At 56.1% G+C, this 26,778-nt stretch overlaps 1 protein-coding gene across 5 annotated transcripts in view; it reads left to right on the top strand.

The window, feature by feature from the left end:
- The first annotated feature begins 211 nt into the window (after window positions 1-211).
- CDK18 (cyclin dependent kinase 18) overlaps window positions 212-26,778 on the top strand; it is a 29,892-nt gene continuing 3,325 nt past the window's right edge. The window contains exons 1-14 of one of the 5 annotated variants that reach the window (XM_039466352.2): window positions 216-480; window positions 15,117-15,200; window positions 19,862-20,012; window positions 20,201-20,343; window positions 21,265-21,390; window positions 22,326-22,382; window positions 23,232-23,346; window positions 23,532-23,626; window positions 23,931-23,993; window positions 24,936-25,059; window positions 25,197-25,317; window positions 26,126-26,223; window positions 26,435-26,540; window positions 26,640-26,682. In XM_039466352.2, the coding sequence (XP_039322286.1) occupies window positions 15,147-15,200; window positions 19,862-20,012; window positions 20,201-20,343; window positions 21,265-21,390; window positions 22,326-22,382; window positions 23,232-23,346; window positions 23,532-23,626; window positions 23,931-23,993; window positions 24,936-25,059; window positions 25,197-25,317; window positions 26,126-26,223; window positions 26,435-26,540; window positions 26,640-26,682 (1,296 nt within the window). In that variant the 5' untranslated portion in view covers window positions 216-480; window positions 15,117-15,146. The other 4 variants (XM_039466351.2, XM_003938332.4, XM_010348973.3 and 1 more) reach the window with 4 other exon arrangements.

Raw genomic sequence — 26,778 nt, 5'->3', positions numbered from 1 at the left:
TCCAGTCCAGTAGGCCTCATCCCCTAGCTAAGGCTCTCAGGGCCGGCCTTGGAAACGAAACAGGAAGAGGCACTTGGACCCTGGTTCCCAGAGTGGGAGAAAGGGGTGGGCACCCGGGCAGAGGGAGCCCAGGGGATTGGCAGCAGCTGTGGGCAGGGCGGGAAGGCCGGGGGCGGAGTCAACTTGTACATGTGAAAAACTCTGGCGGGGGCCGGGCATTTTCCTTCCTCCTCCTCCTCCTCCTCCTCCCTCCTCTTCCCCACCTTCCTCCACTCCCTCCCTTCCCCTCCCCTTCCACCTCCTCCTCGGCCAGCTCAGGTTGCAGCTTCTCTGGGGACCCGCTCACCTTTCCGGAGCAGGGGAAGCTGCCCCTTGCCCGGGCGGGGACCCCAGCAGGGCGCAGGGCACGGCGCCCAACCCCGCGGCACCCCGGCCATTGCGGGCGGGAGCGGGCGCACCGCGGCCCCCAGGACACGCGCGGTGAGTCCCGCGGGGCGGTGCACCCGGGAGGAAGCGGGAGGTCGAAGGGGGGCACCGCGGCGCCGGGTTTACGGAGCAAAGGTAAGCGGAACGGCTCTTAAAGGCGCAGTTTGCTTTTGCCCTGGGGCGAGAGGTTGGAGGGAAATACCGGAGCGGCGAGGGGAGAGCAGAGATCACGAGGCGTGTACTGTGTTGTGTGTTGGGGTGTCGGGGGTGCCCTGGAAAGGCACTCCTAAGTTCCAGGTGCTTGAGAGGGAGGGCTATTTTGCAGTCTCCGACCCCGCGACCTCTCGCCCCCAGGGAGTCTCCAGCTGGGATCACTCTGGCCCCTGGGCTCCAATCTGAACCCTACGAAGCAAAGTTTTCCACCCAGTTCCGAACCGGGTGCTTTCTAACCGCCCTTCATTCTGGGATGGGCAGGGGTCAGGAGTCTCCAGGGACAAGAGGGCCCGAGAGTGTGGGGCCACATCAGCGCCTTGAAGGGCTTCCTGGGCTCTGGTGAACTTTCCAGAGCGGCAGGCAGGGGTGGGAGGCCCGAGCCCTGGGAAGAACGTGGAAGGACACGTGAAGCCCTGCAGGTTCCCAGGTCTGAGGGAGGCGGGGGTCTGGGGAATGCCGCCTCTTCCTCTTCTCTCTTTCAACCCCGAAAGACCAAAGGGCAGTGCCCCCCTCCAGCCCTCATGGGCAGGCGACAGAGGGTTAACGCAGCAGTGGGGAGGAGGGATGGTGACCTGTTGGCCTAAGGAGATGTGCCTTGAGGATTCTGCTGTAGTCGAGGGAGACCATCAGGAATCTGAAATCCAAAATCGGGTCTGGGCTGGAGGCCTCTGTTTTCTCCCTTTGCGGGGGAGCGGAGGGGCGGGGGGGGGGGGAGGAATTCCCTGGAGGTGTCTGCAGACCTTGTACTGGGAGGGAGTTGGCTGCAGAGAGAGTGAGGGGTTTTCTGTGCGGCAGGGTCAGCACCCTCCTAGGGCACCAGCTGCCTCTCTTCCTTCTCTCTGGGCCCCTCCCGGCAGTGGCAGTCGGAGTGGGAGGACTGGGCAGTCGAAGTGGGAGGACTGACGCTGTGGGGTGGGAGGACCACTCCCTGGAACCTCTTCTGTGCTGCCTGCTGCTGTCTCCCCTTCCTCCCTAACCCCGGCCCAGCCCTCCGCAGTTCCCCAACTGTGGCCTGGGCCCTGTGACTCACTCACACCACCGGCTTGCCCCTCCTGTGTCAGCACCCGGTGAGCTTCGGCATGTTCTCATGGCATTCCCCACCCGGGCATGGGCACGCAGCACATTCCTGGACACTGGCCTGAGAGGATGCCTGGAGTGCCCGGTGGACTGGCACGTCCTCAGAGGTCCCCTGCCTTTCGCCTGGCTTTGGGAGGGGACTGTGAAAATGGTGCTGAGGGTCGGTGGCTCCAGGTTTGGGTTTGCATCCTGAAGGCGTTCCAGAGAGAGGGTCACCTTGCCACAGCAAAGCTGCTGTCTCGGGTTACCCTGTCCCAGCCACCTCCTGTGCAGCTGAGGAGCCTGTGGGGCTGACCTCCCCTACCCTTCATCTGGGGTGAACCTGACCATTAGGTTCCAAGACTCTCCCCATACCCTGCCAGAATGGAAGAAGCTCTCCACATGTGCCAGAAATTCTTTCCAAACTTACTGGGGGGTCCCAGAGGCAGAGTACACTTCATAAGTTATATCCGATTTCTAAATGCCTCAGTGGGCACCATTTGTTGAATATGTACTGTGTGCCAAGCAGTGTGTCACAACTTTATGAAGTAGGGTATTGTTATCATGCCCATTCTACAGGTGAAGAAACGGAGCCTCTGAGAGACCCACTTTCCCAAGGGCACACAGAAGTGGGATCCAGCCCACTTCCTTCTGACCTCAAGCTCCTGCTCTCAACCCCTGCCCCATTATGGGGATGTTCCACCCCACTTTGGGGTTCTCTGGTCTGCACTGGTCCTCAGAAGGAGGAAGAACGGGGTGGTGCTCCAAGTGTTGAGGCTCCCATCTGTCTGTCCTGCAGCAAGCAGAGCCAGGCTCCTCCACGGAGCACAGAAGAGAGGGCACCAGATCTGAGGAGCAAATAGGTTTCTGGTCTGAGATCTCGAGATCAGGCTGCCAGTCCTGCAAACCCCTGCTCGAGTCTAGAGGAGATGGAGATGCCTTTCAGGCTGCATTTGCTTTCAGTACAGACTTGGACTCTGTCCTCTGCCTACCTGGGCCTTCCTGCTCTTGGGAATGCATCCCACGCTGTAAGGCAGAGTCTGGCTTGACTATCCCCAGTGCCTACCCTAACCAAGCCTCTACTTCCTGGGATCACCCTGTTGGGACTTTTGTCTGGCATCTCCATCTACCTGTCCTCTGGTTCCTTCTTTTCTTCTCTCACTGAGCTTGAGACCTAAAGGTGAGGGCCAACCTCTGGCCTTGGTGGAATCCAGCTCCAGCATTTTGTAGCTATGGACTTCCCCTCACCAGCACACTTGCGGGCTTCTCTTAGCATCAGCTCCCTCATCTGTAAAATGATGATCATAATAGAGAGAGCTGTTATAAGATTTAAATGAAAGAATGCACAGTGCCTGGTATGCAGCAGAGAGCAAATAACTGGTAGCTCTAGTGGCTGGCAGTGCTTGTTTGGAAAGGAAATTTCCTTGTGATCGTACCACGGCTGATCTAGAGACTGAGGTAGATTTTACCAGCCCTAACAGGCCGAGTCCTTAGATAGACAGAATCTTTACTGCTCTTCCAGGTTAGGAAGGAGGGCTCTGTGTACGAGAATAGTGGTGGTGGAAGAGGGATGGGTTGGATAGAAATCTTCCAGGAGCCAGGAATGGTTTATTTTTATTTTTATTTTTTTGAGACGAAGTCTTGCACTGTTGCCCAGGCTGGAGTGCAATGGCACAATCTCTGCTCACTGCAACCTCTGCCTCCTGGTTTCAAGCAATTCTCCTGCCTCAGCCTCCTGAGTAGTTGGGATTACAGGCACCTACTACCACGCGCAACTGATTTTTGTATTTTTAGCAGAGATGGGGTTTCACCATGTTGGTCAGGCTGGTCTCGAACTCCTGACCTCGTGATCTGCCCACCTAGACCTCTCAAAGTGCTGGGATTATAAGTGTGAGCCACTGCACCTGGCCTAAGGGGGCCAGGAATCTGTGCTGTGGGGGTCCTACCTTCTAGCAGGTATGAGTAAGTCAGGCTGGAGTTGGAGAGGCAGCAGCCTCCTGCTCTGAGGGGCGTCTGGCAGCGCCTTTTTTCCCTGGAGTAGGAGGACCCTCCCCTGGTATTATGTTCTGCTCTGTTGTCCAGAGTGAGTGGCTGGCCTGGTTCCAGGCCCACCTGATTAGCCCACCTTTGGGAAGAAGTCACATTTCTCTTCCTTGACCCTGTGTCCCACCATAAGCCCTCTGTCTCCTTTCCTGGACTTTTCACCCTTGCCCTCCAGGCATTCCCTGCTGAGTGGGCACTTTCCCACATCCAGCGGGTAGGAGCAGACCAAGGTTAATCTTGTCCTGGCTCCCACAGCTGCTTACACACACACACGTGCATGCACACCCACACACAGGCTGGGCTCACCACAGCTCAGGCCAAGGATCTGGGACCCAGGATCACTACAGAGCTGGTAGCTGAGCCTGGCTGGAGCTGGCCAGTGGTTCAGTGGCAAGTCTGGAAGAGGGAAAGCCGTGGGCGCATCTCCGCCAGACCTCCTGTCTGAAAGAGAGCCCATCTGCTCCTAGAATCTCCACAGCTACATCTGCAGAGGAGGAGGGGTAGTGAGGCAAGTGTGAGGTTTGGTTTTAAACTGAAAAGGGAGGTGGGCGGATTGTTTGAGCCCAGGACTTCGAAACCAGACTGGGCAACATGGCAAGACCCCATCTCTACAAAAAAATGCAAAAATTAGCCAGGTGTGGTGGCACCTGTGGTCCCAGCTACTGGGGAGGCTGAGAGGGGAGGACCGCGTGAGCCTAGGAGGTTGAAGCTGTAGTGATCCATGATTGTGTTACTACTGCACTCCAGCCTGGCCAACAGAACAAGAACTTGTCTCCTGGAAAAAAAAAAAAAATCGAAAAGGGTCTTGGGCTGGGCATGGTGGCTCATATCTGTAATCCTAGCACTTTGGGAGGCCAAGGTAGGTGGATCACTTGAGGCCAGGAGTTGGAGAACAGCCTGGCCAACATGATAAAACCACATCTCTGCTAAAAATACAAAATCAGCTGGGCATAGTGGTATGTGCCTGTAATCCCAGCTACTTAGGAGGCTGAGGTAGGAGGATCGCTTGAACCCTGGAGGTAGAGGTTGCAGTGGGCTGAGGTCTCACTATTGCACCTCAGCCTGGGTGGGGGAAAAAAAGGGGGATCTTGAAGCGAAGTTCCCCGACAGCTTGAGTAACCCTGGTGAGACCAGACACCCTGCTCTGGGAGACGTGGGCCAGAACTTTTGAAAGGACAATGGTGAGATCCTCTTTCTTGATAATGATCCCAGCCTGTGAGCCTTCCTACCCCATACCATTAAATAAAAGTCTTCCCTAGAGATGACAGGGTGGGAGTAGACAAGATGACCCAATAACGGCTGGCTGATGCACTCATGATTATTTATATGTTGAGTATATGTCTCCTGCCTACCATGGGTGGAGGCAGTTTGTGGACTTTGGGGTTCGTTCAAATCCTGCCTCCTCCAATCAGTAACAGGTTGCCTTAGGTTAACTCATTCGCTCGCCCTCCCATTTATAAAATGGGAGGATAATATTTTTATCTCATGTGCTTTCGAGGACTCCAGTGAGATAATGTCCACCCAGCAGCTCGTTCTTTACCTGATGTCATTATCGAGGGGTGGTAGCAGAGTTAATGGGCTACATTTGGTAGTTCTCAGTGCCTTTGGCCCCACTTGATATTTTTTCTGAAGTCTGGGTCCCTGCAAACATTAGGGCTCAGGCCCCAAATTGGGAAGAGAACTTTATTCTTAAAATGTTTCAGGCCAGGCATGGAGGCTTACGCCTGTAACCCCACACTTTGGAAGGCTCAGGTGGGCAGATCACCTGAGGTCAGGAGTTTGAGACAGCCTGGCCAACATGGTTAAACCCAGTCTCTACTAAAAATACAAAAATTAGCCAGGCATGGTGGCGCGCGCCTGTAATCCCAGCTACTCCAGAGCCCGAGGCGGGAGAATTGCTTGAACCCAGGAGGCAGAGGATGCAGTGAACCGAGACTGCACCATTACACTCCAGCCTGGGTGACAGAACGAGACTCCATCTCAAAAAAAGAATAAAACTTTTTTTTACCCTCCCTCACTCTGAACACTGTTCTCCATCTTATCATTATCGAGGGAAGACAGAACTACAGAAGAATTCCTGCCCTCTCATCTTGCTTCCCTGAAGAAGCCTGCCCTTTTCTGCCTGGGGACTCTCCTCAGGAACCAGAACTTCTTCTCTTCTCAGTGAAGAGCCTAGCGTGACCAACCCGGGGGGGACAAGGCTGTCCGTCCCACATCCTGGCAGGACCCACTTCCTGGAAGCAGGTGGGCGGTAGGTGTTTTGCTGGAGGGCATCACTCTAGACAGAAGCAGTGCCAGCTCCCAACTCTGCCTGCAGCATGGGATGAGGCCAGGAAAGTGGTCACAGAGACCTCCCTGATCCTGCCATGGAGCCCAGCTGGCATAATCCCTTGCAGTGGCTGGGCTGGGTGCCACATTCTGTGTGGGTGCCAACCCTGACATGGCTCCTTCCCCAAGGAAGGTGGCCCTTGGATAGACTGCAACCTTCTTGGCTGTGGTGCCCAATAAAGGGAGTGCCCATGCAGTCCCTTCCAACCCTGCACAGTCAGAAGCTCACAGTGTAGTCCCTGCTCTGCCCTGTCACCCTCAGTGGCCTCAGGCAGATCACTCACCTTTCTGAGTCTTGCTTTCTTTGGCTAAAACATGAGGGCACAGAACAGGAGATTTCCAAAGCCCCTTCTGAGGCTGCTGGTCTGAGGTTCCGACTTTTGCCAGTCCTGCTAACGGGGCGAGTCATGGGCTGGTGCCCCAGGAGGGGCTCAGCTTTCTCTTCCTCCAAACTTCAGAGCCAGGGGCTTCCCTCAGCTGATGTCTGGGTACGTGGTCCCTGCCATGCTCAGATGGGCAAGGAAATCCTGGAAGGCCTCACCTCCCATCAATTAGGAGGAGAACAAGTGCCTGGCAAAGAAATGTATGCTGGATTCAAACACTACATAGGCCCTAGAATAGATGCTCAAGGCCAGGGGTTAGCAAACCATGGCTCTCGGCCAAGTCCTGCTTGTTTTTGTATGGCCCATGAGCTAAGAATGGTTTTTACATTTTTAAGTGGTCAGCAAAAAGTCCAAAGAAGAAAATAACGTGTTGTGACCCTTAAACATTTTATAAAATTCAAACATTAGTGTTCATAGTAAAGTTTTACTGGTGCGAGGCCAAATTCATTCATTTACATCTTGCCCGTGGGTGCTTTTGTGCTACAAAGGCAGAGTTGCAGAGTTGCAACAGAAAGGATGGCCTGCAAAGCCTGAAATAGTGGCTGTCTGGCCTCTTACAGAAAAAGCTTGCTGACCCCTGCCCAAGAATCAGAGTTCTCTCCAGGCCTTGCACTGAACCGTTCCAGGACCTCAATCTAAAAGTACTTTCTTTTCATTTAAAAAGAAGTGTTTTGGGAGGCCGAGGCGGGTGGATCACGAGGTCGAGAGATCGAGACCAACCTGGTCAACATGGTGAAACCCCGTCTCTACTAAAAATACAAAAAATTAGCTGGGCATGGTGGTGCGTGCCTATAATCCCAGCTACTCAGGAGGCTGAGGCAGGAGAAGTGCCTGAACCCAGGAGGCGGAGGTTGCGGTGAGCCAAGATCGCGCCATTGCACTCCAGCCTGGGTAACAAGAGCGAAACTCCATCTCAAAAAAAAAAAAAAAAAAAAAGAAGTGTTGCTCTTTTCTTCTTATGTAAGCAATAAATGTTCATTATGGAAATATTAAAAGATGCAGATAAGTAAAAAGACATTAAAATCACCCACAATTCTACCACCTAGGGATGACTACTGTTGGTGTTTTGACTTACTGCCTTCTGGATTATCTCACAGTATGCTGTGCTTATATGTGCATGCCTGTGGCACATGTGTACATCCTGCATATGTACGGTTTTTTTTTGAGACGGAGTCTTACTCTGTCACCCAAGCTGGAGTACACTGGCGCGATCTCGGCTCACTGCAACCTCCGCATCCTAGGTTCAAGCAATTCTCCTGCCTCAGCCTTCTGAGTAGCTGGGACTACAGGCATGTGCCACCACACCCGGCTAATTTTTTGTGTTTTTAGTAGAGATGGTGTTTCACCATGTTAGTCAAGATGGTCTTATCTCCTGACCTTGTGATCCTTCTGCCTTTTGACCTCCCAAAGTGTTGGGATTACAGGCGTGAGCCACTGCACCAGGTGACATACCACTTTTTAGAAACTGTACCCATCTGTCCTCTTCACTTAAAAACACATCTTGGCTGGGTGGGGTGGCTCACCCCTGTAATCCTAGCACTTTGAGAGCCTGAGGTGAGCAGATTGCCTGAGCTCAGGAGTTCAAGACCAGCCTGGGCAACATGGTGAAACCCCGTCTCTATTAAAATACAAAAAAATTAGCCAGGCTTGGCGTCGTGTGCCTGTAGTCCCAGCTACTCAGGAGGCTGAGGTAGGAGAATTGCTTGAACCCAGGAGGCAGAGGTTGCAGTGAGCTGAGGTCACGCCACTGCACTCCAGCGTGGGTGACAGAGGAAGACACCATCTCCAAAATACTTTAAAAATACACACACACACACACACACACACACACACACACACACACACCCCACACACACATCTCAAACTGAACCCTCTGGGGTACACCCAGGCAGGATGCTCAGCAGGCAGCTGAACCCAAGCATCTAGAGCTCAGGGGCTTGGTGGAGCCAGGGCTACAGATCTGGAGTCATCAGCACATGGGTGGTGGTTTCCCCTTCAGGAGGGGATGAGGTCACCCAGGAAGCGTGCCCAGAGGGGAAGAGCAAAGGGCCAAAGAGGGAATTGTGGGAGTGTTGACATTCAAGGGACAGGTAGAGGAAGTGAGTCTACCAGACCCAGGAGGGAAGAAGAAGTAGGAAGAGACCCAGGAGGCCAAGGGAGTGGAATTGGAGACCCAGGGCCCAGGACCGTGCCTGGCGTATAGCAGGTAGTTGTGAAATGAGTGAGTGATTTTGAGGGGGCTGAGTCCTGGTGAGTGAGTAACACTGATAAGGGACATTTGGAGAACAGTTGAACAACGACAAGATGTTTAGAGGCTCCCTGGGGGAGGCCTCCTGTGCCCAGCCTTGGGGGAGGGAGGCCATTCGGAGTGTGAGGAGGGAGGGGCAGAGCAATCTAAGTACCAGAAGCTGGGAACTGGTCAGAGGATCCCAGTGGAGTTCTTGGCGGTGACAGGAAGCTGCTCTTTTAAGCCTGTCCCTCAGATTGGAACGAGGAAGATCAGAGGTGATCGGCCAGAGGCTCCTGTCAGAATGTGGGCACTGGGCGGCACGGGCCAGCCTGGTGGGGTGGAGTATAAATAGGAATATGGTTTAGAGATGCTGGGAAATCCTCCCCATCTCCTCCCTCCTCATGAGACTGAAAGGTCCCCGGGGATGCCAGGCTCAAAGGCCCTTGCCGTTCTGTTGCCAAAATTGGGCATGGAGAGAAACCCAGAGACAGGACTGGAGGTCCCATGACAGGCCAGCAGGAGAGCTGGACACGGGCTATCAGGCTGAGAGAGGGCTGCTGGGTGGGGGAACTTGACGCTCTTCATTTCTTCTCCGATTTATTGTGTAAAAGACAGTGGGCGTCAGTTTCTGTGCCAGAGCAAGTGGAAGGAAACAGATGGAAGCTGTTTCCTCTGGGATTTAAGAAAGACCTAAGGAAAGGCTGCAGAGGGTGGGAATCTCAGAAACACTGGGCGGCTGGGGAAGGACCTTCCTTGAGGGTCTTTAAAGAGGACTGCTAAAAGGCGCAGAGAGGGCCTTCTCTGGCTGGGAGAGTTAAGGCGGGCCTTCACTGGAGGCAGGAGGATGTGGGAGATGGAGGCCACGCCTGCCCCTTGCCCCTTGCTCTGGTCTCTGGTCTCTGGTCTGGGATGTTCTGTACGCCCAGGACCAGAGCTCACAAAAGGGCACCTTGTCCCATCTGATCACTTGGCCAAACTGAGCCTCCTCAGAGAGTGCAGACCAGCTTTAGCTAGGCCCTCAAAAAGGGTCAAAGGAAAATACCAGAAGATGCAATACACACCTCTCTTCCTCAGGAAGCCAAGGGGCAGCAGAATGGATATCAGTAGGACGGACATGGAGCCACACAGAGGGGCTAGATGGGAGGTCGTGAGGGGTCAGGAAGGGTCAACTGTGGGGGTCAAGGCCAACATCTGAGCCTGAGTAGTGTGCCTGCCCTGCAAGGCTCTTTGACTCTTCCCTGAGTGATGGAGCCAGGAAGAGGGCTGCAGGCGCCTGCCAAATCCTCCCCACAGCCCTGGAGGCCCGAGCTCAATGCATGTTGCAGGAGGAATCTCTCATTTGGGTTTTTCTCTTCCAGTCCACCCCTCACTGTAGGATGGTGCCTCCAGCCCAAAGACCTCCACAGACCTCACTGGGGAGTCACTGCTGGGCAGGACGCTGCCCCCACTCCCCCAGCTCATCTCCCACTGCCATCGGGCCACATGCTGGTAGAGGAGGAGGGTCAGGTTTCAGCTGAGGCCCAGAGTTCAGCTTTTATATATCACTTGCTAGTCATTTGAGGGCTCACTCTGTCTTAGGCCTTGGCTCAGGCTCTGGGAGTGCAATGGCGGGTCACATCACAGTGTTTGCCCTTAGAAAGCTCACAGGCAGACTAGGGAAATGACAAGTAAACGGTTACAGGACAGGGAGCCAAGAGCCCTGCCTGGGGACGTCAGAATGCTGTGGGAGCAGAGAAGAGGGACCCTCACCTGGCTGAGTTTCAGGCTAGAGGAGATGCAGAGGTCCCCAAGGCAGGATGAGTAGCACGTTGTTGGTTTCCCCTTAGCGCCCAGCCCACGTGCTTGGGTACCAAACTGAGACCCAAGAGAACTGAGGAGGAAGCATGCCCTGGGGAGTGTGGGGCTGGGTGACTGGACAGTCTAGGCTTGTTCTAATGTGCACAGAAAGAGGACAGGGCCAGGCCTACCCCAGTCACGCTCAAGTCCTGCCTAGGACAAGAGCTGGCCTAATGAGAAGAAACCCCTTGAAACAGGTCCCTGGCCTGCCTGAAACTGGAAAGAAAGGCACCAACATGTATTGCACGTGGCAATGTGTCCTAGATCTTAAAAGTGACGCAGGAATATGGTTTAGAGATGCTGGGAAATCCTCCCCGTCCCCTCCCTCCTCATGAGACTTAGAAGTCCCCAGGAGTGCAAGGCTCAATGGCCCCTGCCGTTCATGTTGCCAAAGTCGATCATGGAGAGAAACCCAGAGACAGGACTGAAGGTCTTTACGGTCTTTGTCCTTGAGGGGTCTGATGTTTATATATCTGTAGAGGAAAGGGGCTTAAATAAGTCATTATGATACAGTGGCTCGATGGCCTCATTCAGTCACTTGCTCATTCATTCCACAAATGCTGAGTACCTAGTGGACTCCTTACTCCGTGTAAGGTACCAGGGAAACAAAACTGTTAAGGCCCCGTTCTTGTCCTTAGGGATCTCACAGTCCAGGGATGAGTGTGTGCTGGCTGCTGTGGAAGGGACAAGGAGGAAGCATTTCATTCTACCTGGAGGAACAAGGTGTGGTCATGCGCAGCCTCCCAGGGGAAGTGACCCGTGAGTTGAGTTTGGGAGTGGTTTTACCGAGGAGAAAATTGAGGAAGGGCATCCCGGGCCAAATGACTGCAAAGCCATGGGATGTGAGTGCAGTTTGCTCTGGGTATGCCAAGTACATTTGATAAAACCAGACCCTCTGGGGAGGGGTGAGTGCTAAGACTCAGGAAGACGGGGATCCAGATGCAAAAAGCCTGGTCTGCCAGGCTCTGGAGTTTGGACTTTTTCCTGAAGGCAGTGTTAGCTCTGAAGGATTATTTTTTTTTTCCGTTTTCTTTTTCTTTTTTTCTGAGATGGAGTCTTGCTGTGACTCCCAGGCTGGAGTGCAATGGCACGATCTCGGCTCACTGCAACCTCTACCTCCAAGGTTCAAGCAATTCTCCTACCTCAGCCTCCCGAATAGCTGGGATTACAGGTGGGTGCTACCACTCCCAGCTGATTTTTGTATTTGTAGTAGAGACAGGGTTTCACCATATCGGCCAGGCTGGTCTTGAACTCCGGACCTCAAGTGATCTGCCTGCCTCGGCCTCCCAAAGTGCTGGGATTACAGGCATGAGTCCCCATGCCTGGCTGCTTTGAAGGATTTTAAATGCGCAAGTGACATCATCAGAAAGCAGCTGAGAAAGTTGTCTAGGAGGCTGATGGCAGTTGCATTGGAGGCCAAGTATTATTCTCAGTTAGCAGCAAGGAAACTGAGGCATGGGGTAACTTCCCAGGTCACAGCTATTAAGTGGGGTTTCTTCCACAACACCAAACTGCAGAGACTTTTGGAGAGCAGGGCTGGACACCGTGTGTTCCTCACTGCAGGACGTTTCTGGTTGGACTGAAGCTAGGAGACAATGGCGCATTTGTCTGGAGCAGGGGTGACCCTGAGCCCCACTTTGCCTCCTGAGCAGACATCCAACAGGTTTGCCCAAATTGCTCCTGGAAAGCCTTCCCCGCCTACTTCCTGCATTCCAAACAGAGGCTATGGGAATGCTCTTGGAGCTCTGGGACCATCCAGAGCATCTGTTCGTTGGCAGGGTGACTGCAGGTCTGGCTGTCCTCATTTCTGGCCATCCCGAAGGTGCCAGGCCTGCATCCTCTCTCATCCAGGCTGGGGCAGGGCGAGGTTGTGAAGAGGCCCCGAGGCTTCTGCTGCCTCCGAAGGCCGCTGCAGCTCCGGCCAGCTAAGGGGTGACTGGCTCCGCCTGAGGTTTGTCACAGGTTCCTGGTGACTAAGGCCTCCAGCTGTGCAGAACAGGGTCAGCTGGAGGATGAAGGAAGAGATGGTATCTGCAGGCTCCCTTCAGGCTCCCTTCTCCCTGGGAGGGAATATCTCTGAGGTCCTAGCTCATGACATCTGCAAACTTGGTCAGCCATGGCCTCTAGTTCTTTGAAATTCACCCAAGGCCCCAAGTGGCTGAGTGACTGAGGTGCGGGCAGGGAGTGGAAGACAGGGTGTCACAGGGATCCTGGCTGGCAGTGAGCCTTTGTGACTGAGGGGCAGGCAGCCGCAAGTTATACCCTCCAACCCCTGCCCCGCCCCTGGGCACACAGAGACCCAAGGTTGAAAAGAAAAGCAAAACAAAAGAGGGACTTGGGGATGCATCTACCATGTGCCTGGAACACAACAGGTGCGCACATGTGCCTGTAAGCAGACATGTGCCTGCTGGATGCCACCAGCACCAGGCATAGGGACCAACATGTTCCAGGCGAGGGAGACAGGTGAAAAGGGGGGGCACCTGGTGGTCCTGGGGGGACATTGAGTGGGGGTTGGGAAAGCATGTGCAATCAATGTTGGGGAGCCCCAGCAGGAAGTTCTGGCCAGCTGGTATGTGCCTGGGAGGAAGTGGCTGGAGCAGCTGAGAGCTTTATGACCTACCTGGGCAGGGAGGTGGGAGGGGAGCCTTCGGGGCATCTGCCTGCCCACCCTGCAGCTCCTCAGTGGGACTCAGCTCCTTCAACTTTCCCCAGCCCCCACTGCCGGGCCAGCATCCCTGGATGCCCATTGCCCTCTTCCCCTGGCACCAGTTGCACGGGAACAGCCCCAGCCTTGCCCCCTGAATGCTGTACAAGGCTCCAGAGACTTGTACAGCATGCAGGGGCAACAGAGAGGGGCAAAGCCAGAGGAAGGGGCCCCAGTTCTTGAGGGGCCTTTGGATGCAGGCTGGAGAACCGGGGCTTTGTTCAAGAGGAAGGCAAAGAGGTGTCTGGAAGAGGTTTGCTGAGAGGAAACTCCAGGCCTGGCCCCAGGAGCTGAAGAAGTGAAGCTGACGTTCCCATCCTCTAGTCTATAGCCAGAACTTCCAGGAAGTGGAGGCTGCTTCCCAGATTCCTGGGATGCTCTGCCAACTTCCTTCTCCACCAAGGTCTCCGGGTCACGGTCTCTCAGGGGCCCCAGCCTTAGGGCAGGTGTTAGGTCTGGGGCCTGGCACAGGTGGTCCCAGCAGTCAGTGGGCTGGGAATGTGCCCTCTCTGGGCACTGGGGCCGTGGGGCTGGCCTGGCCTGTGCTGTGGAGCTTTCTTTCCTCCCAAGATAGAAGACAGGACTTGTCTGCCAGGAGCTGGGGTTCCCTGCCTTACACGGGCCCCACACTGTGTGGCCCTGCAGTTGTCTAAGTAAGGGGGACCCTGCCTCCCTGGCCCTACCCGCCTCACATTTGCCAAGAGATGATCCTGCTCCCTGTCTCCTGACCCTCTTCCATCCTGGGATCCCAAAGCACCTTGTGATAAGGAAGTCTGCAGGGATGTTTGATGAAGTGTATATGAGGCCTCTTTTTATCTGGTCGGGGGCTTAAGAGAGGAGAGCCAGCCTTTGCTGGACATCTTCTCTGTGCCAGTGCTGTGTGTTGGCTCCCCTAGCATGTCCACCCAGATACCACTGGACATTGAAGATGTCACCTGCCCAACATCCAATTCCCGGTCTTCCCACTGAAACTGCTACTCCCAGAATGCCTTGTGACATCCAGTGACTGTTCATCCCACCACTCTGGCTGCTTGGCCAAAACCCGACAGTCAGGCTTGACTCTTCTCACCCACCACATACAATCCATCTGCAAAGCTCTTTGGCTCCACCTTCAAAATAGAGCCTGAATCCAGCCACTTCTCACCGCCTCCGCTGCCCCACGCTGGTCCCAGCCACCACTGAGCTCTCTCCTAGCCTCGGCAGCAGCCTCCTGCCCAGCACCCTGCTTTCCCCTTGCTCTCTCCTTGTCTGTTCTCAACACAGCAGCATGTCAAAGCCTCGGTGCAACCATGTCACGCATCAGCTCAAACCCTCCTTACCCCTCCAAGCCCAACACAGCTGCTCTGCGCTTCCTCCAGCCTCCTCTTCAGCCACACCATCGTCCTGCAGCGAGCCAGCGTCACTCTGCCTCAGGACCTTTGTCCCTGCTGTTCCCTTGCTGACCTGCTTCCCCCAGACCCTGCATGCCTGGCCCCTCACCTTACACCTGCTCTGGGTTTCTCCTGTCACTTGCTTCGCGGGGAGCCCTTCCTGACCACCCTACTTAAACTTGCAACTGCCCCTCCTATGCCGTCCCTCTTTCCTGCATGAATCCCCGTCATTGCATTTGTCACCATCCATCATCCTGTGCATTCATTCTGTTTATTATCTGCACACACCCCCCCACCACCCCTGTTAGAATGTATTAGGGCAGGAATTCACTTCTGTTTCATTCACCTGTGGATTCTCAGGGTCTGCAACAGTGCCTGGCATGCAGCAGGTGTTCGGTAATTGTTGAATGAATGAACGAATGACTGGAGCCAAGGGTGAGAGGGGTTTTATAACTTCATTGCGATTCCACAGCCTGCGAGTCGTAGCACCAGAGTTTGAAACTGGGTTTGTCTGGCGTTCAATTCAGAGTAGGAGTGGAGGAGACCTGGAGGAGAAAATGGCACATCAAGCTGAGGCCACAGGGACGGCGCAAGGGTCGAGAGGGCTCCAGGTAGGAGAAGAAAGGAGGAACATGGTCCACGTTTGTGCACTTGGCAATAACAGGAAACGGCTGTGTGATTTTGAGCACGTCATTTCCCCTCTCGGAGGCTCAGCGTCTTCAGCGGGCAAGGGATGGGGATGGAGGGTGTGTGAGCGTGTTCCCTGCTGACATTCTGGGAGGCCAGCCCTGCTCGCTGGGGGCACAGTGGCCTCTGGCAAGTGCTGGGTTTCCTCCCAGCCTGGCCCCTCCTTCCTCCTTCTGTGCCACCCGTGGCTCTGGCACCAACAGGAAGTTCTGGGCTGGCTGGTATGTGCCTGGAAGTGCCTAAAGCAGGTTAAGAGCTTTTTGACTTATCTGGGCAGGGAGGTGGGAGGGGAGACTGCCGGGGTCTGCCTGCCCACCTGCAGCTCCTCAGTGGGACTCTGCGCCTTCAACTTCCCCCAGCTCCCAATGCTGGGCCAGCATCCCTGGACGCCCATCGCCCGCTTCCCCTGGCACCAGTTGCACGGGGACAGCCCCAGATGGCTCCTTGGCCTGGGGACAAAGGCTGTGCTGTGCCTGGCCCTGGGCTGGCCTCAGGCTGGGTCATACTGAGCTCTTCTGTCCCCGCTTGGGGGTGAGGGGCAGACAGCATTAAGGTGACAGGCCTTTTTCCTGTCTCCCTTCCCCCTCGACCCCCAAATCGGAGAAGCTGACTCTCCCAAGGGAAAAATGACAGAGGCATCTTGTGTCTTGACCTAGGGAACAACAGACTATTCACTGCCCCGTCTGCCCTGTCACACCCAAGACCCTGCTGGGTTCAATGCCCCGATTGTCCCCAGCAGAGAGAGACATCCACTCTGCAGTGGTCACCACCCCCACCGCCTGCTCCCCTGTTACCATCAGGAAGTCCATCCTACATCTGACCTCCATCCCTCCTGCTACTGTGGCAGCCACTTCCTCTCGAGCTCCTCTCCTGAGGGTGGGGAATAGCTGGTTCTGGTTGCCTGCACTGCTTGGCCCCACATTCCTGCTCCAGTCATCTGCCCCTGGCCTCACCCTCCCGCCAGCTCCCTGCCCCACCGTCCACCCCATCCCAGGCACAGGCTGGTGGCTCCTTGCTCCTCACTGAATGGTGGGGAAGGCAGGTGTGACTCAGGGCTGGATCTCCTTTGTCTTGCAGAAATGGGGGGGAGGGCTCCTTTCCAGAGGCCTTTAATGAGCTCCCCTCCCCTCACCCTATAAGCAAGAGCAAGGGTGTGAGATTTATGGCTGCTACTGGTAGATTCCTGAGCCACAAACCCTACATGTCATCTCATAAATCCTAGACTGCAGGATGGTTTTATGGGGAAGCCCTGTTTTTAGAAAGGGGTGTGGCTGGTCTCCCTTGGTGGAGCTCAGACCTCAGGGAGCCAAGCGCCTGCCTCTCCCACCCCCAGAGAACAACCATGAGGAAGCACAGGGACATCAGTTTGTGCAGTGTAGGTGCACCAGCTCCCAGCAAGGGAGATTCCCTGTCCTGTGGGGGGCCTCCTGCTTCCCTCCCCTGCTCTGAGGGTCCCCCGCCTCAGCACAGGAGGGTAGTCTGGAAGCCTGGGCAGATAGTTGTCCCTTACCTGGACCTCAGATGCTTCCTGGTCACGGCTCCAGATGTACATCATTGAAGTTGTTTACAAATGCATTTTCCAAGGCACCATCCTCAAAACCTCAGTTCCAGAATCTCAGGGTGAGACCTAGGAATCTGAATTTTTTTACAATGCTCCCTGGTGATTCTTATGTTCAGCTATCTTTGAAAATAATTGGCTCAGTACAGTGGCTTATGCCGGTAATCCCAGCACTTTGGGAGGATCACCTGAAGTCAGGAGTTCGAGACGAGCCCCGCCAACGTGGCAAAACGCCGTCTCTGCTGAAAACACAAAAAGTAGCTGGTGTGGTGGTGCGGGCCTGTAGTCCCAGCTACTTGAGGCTGAGGCACAAGAATTGCTTGAGCATGGGAAGTAGAAGTTGCGGTGAGCCGAGATCGCGCCACTGCACTCCAGCCTGGGCAACACTGTCTCAAAAAAAAAAAAAAAAAAAAAAAGAGAAAGAAAAGAAAATAATTGATCTGTACAAGGGGCCATCTCCACTCTCCTATCTTGCTGGGAAATGGGAGTCACCAGGTAGGCATGTCTGGGTCCTCCTGTCACTGGGACCCATACCTCCTGCCACCATCATGAAGCCTCTAGATTAGATCTCTCTGGCCTGGATGCTATACACAAGTGTGAGGCGGGGTGGCTGCCCTCTGGAAGTTTCCTGTCTGTGAGAGTCCTGCAGACAGCAGGCCTGGGACATTGCACAGAGCCTTGGAGGAGCGGCTGAGGATGGCTGGCAGGAAGGAGTTTAGGGATGGAGAGTCAGGAACGTCCAAGGCTGGTGGGCTCTGCCAAAGAAGCCGAAGAGGAAGCGCTCTGTTACCTTCCCATCAAAGGAGGCATCACCAGCCCCTGAGTTCCTTGAGAACAGAGACCACCCTTTACCTGCCTCTGAAGCCCTCGTGCCTGGCACAATGCCGGTGCATTGTAGGTGCTCAGCTTTTATCTGTTTGTTTTTTGAGACTGAGTCTTGCTCCATCACCCAGGCTGGAGTGCAATGGCACAATCTCCACTTCTGTCACCCAGGCTGGAGTGCAATGGCACGATCTCCACCTCTGTCACCCAGGCTGGAGTGCAATGGCACGATCTCCACCTCTGTCACCCAGGCTGGAGTGCAATGGCACGATCTCCACCTCTGTCACCCAGGCTGGAGTGCAATGGCACGATCTCCACCTCTGTCACCCAGGCTGGAGTGCAATGGCACAATCTCCACCTCTGTTACCCAGGCTGGAGTGCAATGGCACAATCTCCGTGTGCAACCTCCGCCCCCAGGCTTCAAGTGATTTTCCTGCCTCAGCCTCTCAAATAACTGGGATTACAGGTGTGCATCACCACACCCGGCTAATTTTTTTGTATTTGTAGTAGAGACGGGGTTTCACCATATTGGCTAGGCTGGTTTCAAACTCCTGACCTCAGGTGATCCACCCACCTTGGCCTCCCAAAGTGCTGGGATTGTAGGCATGAGCCACCATGCCCGGCCAGTTTGTTGAGTGGAAATGAGACCAGGGCCCACTGACAGAGATGGGCCTGCCTAGCAATGCGAACCTGAGGCCTCCACCCTGAGAGGTGCCAGCCCGTTGAAGGAATGGAGAACCTGCTCACATTTAGCCACAGGGATCAGGGTGGCTGGCGGGCTACCACTGAGCTGGGTTTGGGGGCCGCCAGGAACATGTGCTGCCAGACAGAGGACCCTTTCCAGGCTGGCTGAGGACAGAAGGATGTGATCATTAAGCAAAGCCAACATGCTACCGAACGATAATCCCTTAAACCAGGAGGATTCAGGAAGGGCCTGGTCGCCTTGGCAACTAGGCTGCTTCCCGGGGGGTGTGTGCCTAGGGCATGGGTAGCAGCTGGGAGCAGGTGCAGGTGGCCCATCACAGGGCTATCCCTCTGGTGCTTTCTTGCCAGCATGGGTGGGAGCCTTGGTGGGCCCTCAAGGGCAGTGTGTGCAGAGCAGAATGACAAGGGGCTGCACTAAGCATGTAAGAAACCATGAAGGGGAGGGGAGGGGAGGTGGGACAGTGCTGCTCAAGGCAGGAGGGAGAAGGGAGGGTCTGCAGGAAGAAGCCGTTACCTGGGGTCATCGGGTGGCCAGCAGGGCATCCTTTAGTTCACAGGGCACGAGGAGCCGGGGAACCCAAGGAAGAAAGCTTTCACAGCTGGGGGCGGGGCATGGGGATGGGCAGAGCAGCTCACCCGCTCCTCCATGGTGTTCTTGGTAGAAGACACCCTGCCTGCTTGGATGGCTCTGGCATGGGAAGGTCCTAGCAGGGCTTAGGCCTCACCCTCCCTAGGGCTTGACTCTGTTTCTGGCAAGCTTCTGTGTTTCCCCTGGGACCTTCCCTGCTCCCGACCTCCCATATTTCAGCTGGAGAGGAGGGGCAGCTGGGCAGCGCTGATGCACTCTTCCCTTCCCTCCTCCCTTTCCTCCCTTGGCTTCCGGGGCATGCCAGAGCAGGGACTGTCCGGTGTCAGTATCGGAGGTGAAATGAGGTTTGGTCCTTATCATGCCCCAAGGGTGTTGGCCAAGCTGAAGTTCACTTTACGGGCCTTGGTCAGTAAGATTTGCTGGCTGTGGATACGTTCAAGCTCTGGCAAACAAGTTAGTAAATTTCTGCTGGCCCAGGGACTCCCTGGTTCTGGTGCCCTCCCTGCCACCCCAACTCTTCCCTCAGAACTCTCTAGACCTCCAGCAGCTAAGGGCTCAGGTCTAGGGGCCTTCAGGAGCCTCTATGTACATCATGCCTCCTATTATGACCAGTACTTTGCTGGACTAGGTGGTCTGTAGAGACCGCACGCGGGGGTGGGGGGTGGGGGGTGGGCAGTGCTAGGAGGTGGGCAGTCACTAGGAGGAAGAGGGTGACTGGGAAGAAGAGGGTGAGCACCCACTCTCTGTGGGGGGGGGGGTGTCAAACTTTGGAGAAGACACAACCCTGGCTCCTGGTGGTAGTGGCATACAGGGTGACAGAGCTTGATGGGAAGAGAGCTGAATTCCCAGTGGGTGGAGACCTGGGCTGGTGGCCTTGTTCTCATCTTCTCTTCTCACACCTCCCATCTCAGGGCCCGGCTGCCAGCTCCCTCATGATCATGAACAAGATGAAGAACTTTAAGCGCCGTTTCTCCCTGTCAGTGCCCCGCACCGAGACCATCGAAGAATCCTTGGCTGAATTCACGGAGCAATTCAACCAGCTCCACAACCGGCGGAATGAGGGTGAGAGGTCTGGGCCCACCCCAGCACCTCTCCCACCTTCAGACGTTTCCCAGGCACCTCCCTCCCCTCCCTGCCCGGCCCTTCCCCACTGGCCTTAGGGGAGGAGCACAGGATTGGGGGTGGGGGGGCTACCCTCCTCCCCCTCAGGGCAGAGAGGCAGGGAGGGGAGCTGATGCCTGTCCCCTCAGACCTGCAGCTCGGTCCTCTTGGCAGAGAGTCCCCGCAGGAGTGCAGCGCCGTCTCCCCAGCAGACAGTGGGGAGGAGCCAGGGCAGCTGTCCCCTGGCATGCGGTTCCAGCAGCGACAGAACCAGCGCCGCTTCTCCATGGAGGTGAGTGCCTCTGGAGCTCTGCCCCGGGAAGGTGGCAGGCTGCACGGGCAGGAATGTGCACAGGAGGGCAGCTGCCTTGCAGCCAGGCTTTGTGGGTTCAAATTCCAGCTCTGCCATTCATTAGCTCTGTGACTTTGAGCAAGTTACTCAACCTCTGTGCACCATAGTCTCCTCTTCTGTAAAATGGTCATCATGGATGACATGGGTTAATCTATGCCAAGTGCTTAGAATGTTCCTGAACTTAGCAAGGGCTAGACAACTTGAGTATTTGTTGTTTGATCCATATGCATGTGTCCAAGTATATATATATTTTTAAAAGGCTAGGCGCGGTGGCTCACGCCTGTAATCTCAGCACTTTGGGAGGCTGAAGCGGGTGAATCACCTGAGGTCAGGAGTTCGAGACCATCTTGGCCAACATGGTGAAACTCCATCTCTACTAAAAATACAAAAATTAGCCAGGCGTGGTGGCATACGCCTGCAATCCCAGCTACTCAAGAGGCTGAGGCAAGAGAATCCCTTGAACCTTGGAGGCAGAGGTTACGGTGAGCCAAGATTGCACCACTGCACTCCAGCCTGGGTGACAAGAGCGAAAATCCGTCTCAAAAAAAAAAAAAAAAAAAAATACACATACAGAAGCAGTGCCTGTAAGGGTATGAGATTTACGTGGCACAGATGGCAATACTGTGGGCCAGAGAGGCGGCAAGTGACCTGCCTGTGTCAGCACAGCAGCCCCAGGCGTTCATGTGTATGTCTTGAGCACACACACTTGGAGCAGCTGTGAACCTGGGGTCACAGCCTGTGACTGGGCTCTGCATGGTTGCTCTGCAGGGAAAGCTAGGTCCAGAGTGAGACTCTGGGGCCCACCACCCTAGCTGCCCGGGAGCCAACAGTGGTGTCCCCATCTCATCCCCATCACTGCAGGATGTCAGCAAGAGGCTCTCTCTGCCCATGGATATCCGCCTGCCCCAGGAGTTCTTACAGAAGCTACAGATGGAGAGCCCAGATCTGCCCAAGCCGCTCAGCCGCATGTCCCGCCGGGCCTCTCTGGTGAGTGCCAGGAGAGTAAGAGGACACGAGGGTGGGACACCCCCCTCCCTAGCCTGGCATATCAGTCCCAGCTGAGGCCTGTATGGGGTTTCCAGGAAGATTCCTGGGCCTCTGGTGCCACCTGCTGGCCTGAGTGAATTCAACCAGCTCGTCCTCCTAATGAACATTCATTTCCTAGATGGGTCCCACGTGGGCTGGAACGGGGCTCTAAGCCCACACTGGGCCCCATGGTCTCCACGTGGTTAAGAGCAATAGGCCAGCTGGCAGGTGCCTTCTAGTCCTAGCTGCCTATCAATCAGAGCTGTTTGGGATATCTTACAAAACACAGACTCTAGGCCAGGCGTCCCCAGACTTTTTACAGAGGGGGCCAGTTCACTGTCCCTCAGACCGTTGGAGGGCCGCCACATCCTGTGCTCCTCTCACTGACCACCAATGAAAGAGGTGCCCCTTCCTGAAGTGCGGCGGGGGGCTGGATAAATGGCCTCAGGGGGCCGCATGCGGCCTGCGGGCCGTAGTTTGGGGACGCCTGCTCTAGGCCGTCTTGTTAAGGGTTGGATACGCCTGAGCGAGAAGTGTGCTGATGAGAGACACGGTCAGGGAGGTGGGTGCTGAACTGGACACTCAAGGTACAACGGGGGAAAAGGCAGCATCTGCTCTGGAAGAGCTTGTGGTCTCACTCGGAGACACAGGTGGCCAAGGCATGCGACCATCCCAGGTGCCACAGCTCTGGGCTCTACACTCTTGGCTGTCCTGGGAAGGAGAAGCTCACACTCCCACAAGTTCTGTCCTTTGTCACAGGGATAAAGGGAAAAGGAGCTCCTTCCACCATGGAGTTTCATCCCTTCCCTCCCAGAGGCTGGAGTTCGGGGAGGTGTCATGTCTGTGGGGCTGCCGAAGCCTTCAAGCTCACCGCATTCTATGTCTCTCCCTCTCAGTCAGACATCGGCTTTGGGAAACTGGAAACATACGTGAAACTGGACAAACTGGGAGAGGTAAGAGGCTGGGTTTGGCCTCTGAATAGCCAGGCAGGATGGCTTGGAGGAGGGGCAGGCCTCCCGGGTCAGCCCTCTCTGATTGGCCCTCTTGTGGCCCCTGCCCCGTCAGGGTGCACAGCCTTTGGAGGTGTACTCTGGCCCAGCCTTTGGCAGGAGTTGAAGTGGGCTCAGATCCTGAAGGAGGGTGTGAGGACAGAGTAGCCATGGGACTGGGCAGAATCCAGTCTTTTTTTTCCCTGCCAGCCCTTCTTGCCTGGGTTCTAATCCTAGCTCCACGATTTACTAGCTCTGTGACCTTGGGTGAGTTACATGACCTCTCTGTGTGCCTCAGTTTCTTCCTCTGTCCAGTGAGATAGTAACTCTCCTACCGCATAGAGTTACCGTGAGGATGAGGTAGGTCACTGTAGTCAGCTTATGTATGGCACACAGACGATGCCTGGCACATAAGAAGTGCTATGTCACTTAGCTATTTCTGTTGTCACTGTGCAGAGGCCTGGGGTGGGTGAAGGTTTACAGAGAGGGGGAACACACAGCCCTCTCCCTCCAGGAGCCCAAAGAGGGAATCTCTGTGTAAACAGCGTCATGTAAGGTAGAGAAAACCCGGTGTTACCATAGAGGTTGACACGGCATGCTGGGACTTAGAGGAAGGACTGATTACCTCTGACTGGGGAGTCATTAGGGACACTTCCCAGAGACGTAGGCTTTGTAGGAAACAGCATGTCAGTGAAGGGAGGAAGGGCACTCAGGCCCAAGTCATAGCCCAAGCAGAGACACACACAGGGAGGCACTGGACCGAGGCCAGCAGCACCTGAATGTGCCTGGGGCCGCTGCGGCCCTCCATCCCAGGGCACCTATGCCACAGTCTTCAAAGGCCGCAGCAAACTGACAGAGAACCTCGTGGCCCTGAAGGAGATCCGGCTGGAGCATGAGGAGGGAGCGCCCTGCACTGCCATCCGAGAGGGTACAGCGTCATAGAGTCCTACGCTGCCCCCGAGGCTTCTGGAGGAGGGGTTCAGCAGCCCGTGCCCTGGTGGGAGCTGGAGGTGGAAGGTCATTGCTGGGGTGGGGCTCCTGGAGCTGACGCCAAGAAGAGAGGGTATGGGGACACGGAGTCCTCGGGACCCAGGCGGGCCTGTCTCCCCTCAGTGTCTCTGCTGAAGAACCTGAAGCACGCCAATATTGTGACCTTGCACGACCTCATTCACACAGATCGGTCCCTCACCCTGGTGTTTGAGTACCTGGTGAGAGTCGGGCTGGGGCTGCAGTCTCTCCCTCTTGTGGCAGAAACAGGGTGTGGGTAGCGGAGTGGGAAGCTGAGGGAGTGGGAGAGGCGGGGTGCAGGCAGCCCAGGCCTTGTTCTGGAATCCGGTTCTCAGATGCTCCCATGCAGGAGTGGGCCAAGCGCTCAGGCTTCGGGGTGGCTGGAGCCAGGGACTTGTCCCACTAGTGGGCATGGGCCCTTTCCAGGGCGGGGCTTCCTCTCCTCAGCCTGTGTCTGGGCTTAGGTCAGCATGGGGCAGGACTGAGCCGGGCTCTGTGTTCCAGGACAGTGACCTGAAGCAGTATCTGGACCACTGCGGGAACCTCATGAGCATGCACAACGTCAAGGTGAGGCTTCCCGGGCAGAGTCCCCCATCTTAGCAGCCACCTATCCAGAAGCCCGGCACGGGGACCCACTCTCACCACCAGAGCTCCGGTGAGGCAGCTCAGACCTTCCCACATGGGAGGAGGGAGAGGGCATTGCCATCAGCGAGTCCAGGAACCGGGCTGAGCACTTCACCCTGGGAACAGACACATGTTCTCTGCCACTGTCTAGCTATTGGTGTAAAACCTGCTCCCAACTCCGAACATCAGTTTCCCCATCTGTCAAATGGGAGTGTGAGCTACCTGCCAGGTTGCAAGGAGGCTTCTGGGGAAGCTCAGGGTTATGAATGTCCTCTCCTGGTGTTTGTTAAAAGAATCAAGGCTGGGCATGGTGGGCGACGCCTGTAATCCCAGCACTGGGAGGCCAAGGCAGGAAAATGGCTTGAGCCCAGGAGTTTGAGACCAGCCTGGGTAACATGGCAAGACCTCATCTCTACTAAAAATTGAAAAAGTAGCCGGACACAGTGGTGTGTGTGCCCGTAGTCCCAGCTGCTTGAGAGGCTGAGGTGGGAGGACCACTTGAGCCCAGGAGGTTGAGGCTGCAGCGAGCCATGATCACACCACTGTACTCCAGCCTGGATGACAGTGAAGCCCTGTCTCTAAAAGAAAATGGAAGGATCAAGCACCTGCTTCTCCACCTAGGCAGCCATTCTGAACCCGTGCTCCTGCCTGAGACTTCTCTGGCCTCCCCCATACTCACTGCCTCTTCTGCACCCCTGGTGTCCTCTCCTCTGGGTGGGATTCCCCGGTGTGGGTGGGGCCTAGGATGGGGGCTGCAGAGTGGGCAGGGGAATGAGGGGCTTGTGCTGACCTCACCACCAAGCCCCTGCCCCCATCCCGTTCCCAGCCTTGGAGCAGAGGCTCAGGGCCACCGTCCACCCAATACTTCTCTTCCCCCTCCCCCAGATTTTCATGTTCCAGCTGCTACGGGGCCTTGCCTACTGTCACCACCGCAAGATCCTGCACCGGGACCTGAAGCCCCAGAACCTGCTCATCAATGAGAGGGGGGAGCTGAAGCTGGCTGACTTTGGTGAGGCTGGGGTTAGGGTGGGGTCTGACGCTCCCGGGCTGCACAGTGGCCTCAGGGTGTGGGTGCAGTGGGGGAGGGCACAGCAGTCAACCCCCCAGCACCTGTGGGCAGAGGTCCAGTGACATGTCTGCCCCCAGGACTGGCCAGGGCCAAGTCAGTGCCCACAAAGACCTACTCCAATGAGGTGGTGACCCTGTGGTACCGGCCCCCTGATGTGCTGCTGGGATCCACAGAGTACTCCACCCCCATCGATATGTGGTGAGTGAGCACTGTGAGGACCGAGGTGGGGGACAGGCCTGGCCGCACCTCTAGACACTCTTCTGCTGCCCCAAGGGCCTCCGGGAAGAACTGCCTAACTTCCTTCACCTAAAAGTCATGTGACATCCTGCTGAGCTGGATGTTAAAGAATTAAGTCTGAAATATAATAGATTAGGGTTTCCCTGGCTGAAACAGACCCTCCAAGGCTGTGCATCTGAAATCCTCCTCCAGGGGCCTGTGGGGGGTTACCAGAGACCCAGAGGGTCCAGGACGGCCCCCATAGTAAATACGATGCATCTTCCCCAGGCATCAGTCCCAGTGAAAATGTTGAAAGAGAGATACTATTTTTATGTGAAAACGAACAAGGGTATGATTTGGCGTAAAACGAAGAATCAGCCCGAATTGAAAGCCAGGCCGCCGGTGGTCATGAATGGCTGCGGCTGTGCCCCAAGGTCCCCAGGAGAATGGATTTATGTACTTCTCTCTTCCAGTGGGGCGCACAGTGGAGAGTTTCAGACGACACTGCTGAAAGGACTGCCACATGGGCGCTGGCTGCACAGACCCAAACCTCACAGAGTGAAAGGGGAGAGGTCGCAGCTTTCCCAAGCCCAGGGAAGCCCCCAGTGAGGGGCTGCAGTGGGGGCTGGGCAGCTTCGGAGCCTGCACTGCCCTGGGCCCCTAGACCCGCTGCCAGATCCACGACCCTTGCAGCCGCCTGTGGCAGGTCGTCGTCGGTGCCCTGGTGGAGCAGCCCTAGGAAGGGCGGCCGCCCCTGCCTGACGCTGCCCCTGTCCCTTGCTCCCCGCAGGGGCGTGGGCTGCATCCACTACGAGATGGCCACAGGGAGGCCCCTCTTTCCCGGCTCCACAGTCAAGGAGGAGCTGCACCTCATCTTCCGCCTCCTCGGTAAGTCTCCCGCGGCTCCGTCCCTCTCACCACCAGGGGGCGCCGGAGCTCCGTCCAGCCCAGGCGCCGAGCGGGACCGGGAAGCTCCGGGGCGGGGACCCCTTGTGGCCTGGGCCATCTTTTGCCCCTGCCTCCTATATTGCACCCCTTTCAAGTCGGCCTTGGCTTTGGCCCTCACGCAGGCCCTCCCCATCCTCTCTCGTCTCCCCAGGGACCCCCACAGAAGAGACGTGGCCCGGCGTGACCGCCTTCTCCGAGTTCCGCACCTACAGCTTCCCCCGCTACCTCCCGCAGCCGCTCATCAACCACGCGCCCAGGTAGCCCGGGCGCCCGCGGGGCCCCTCCTGCCCTGGCCCTGGGTCCCCACCCCCCACCCCCGCTCAGGCACAGCCCGTGTCCGTGCCTTCTCCTTGCAGGTTGGATACGGATGGCATCCACCTCCTGAGCAGCTTGCTCCTGGTGAGTGTCCTCCCGGAGAGACCGCCAAAGAGCCCGAGTCCCCATGCCCCACGCCGGGCCTACGCCCCAACTTCTGTGGCTTTTGTGCTCACACGT

This window comes from Saimiri boliviensis, chromosome 14, assembly GCF_048565385.1.
Source record: "Saimiri boliviensis isolate mSaiBol1 chromosome 14, mSaiBol1.pri, whole genome shotgun sequence".
In the NCBI taxonomy this organism is placed as follows: Eukaryota; Metazoa; Chordata; class Mammalia; order Primates; family Cebidae; genus Saimiri; species Saimiri boliviensis.
This window is presented reverse-complemented; position numbering and strand designations above follow the sequence as displayed.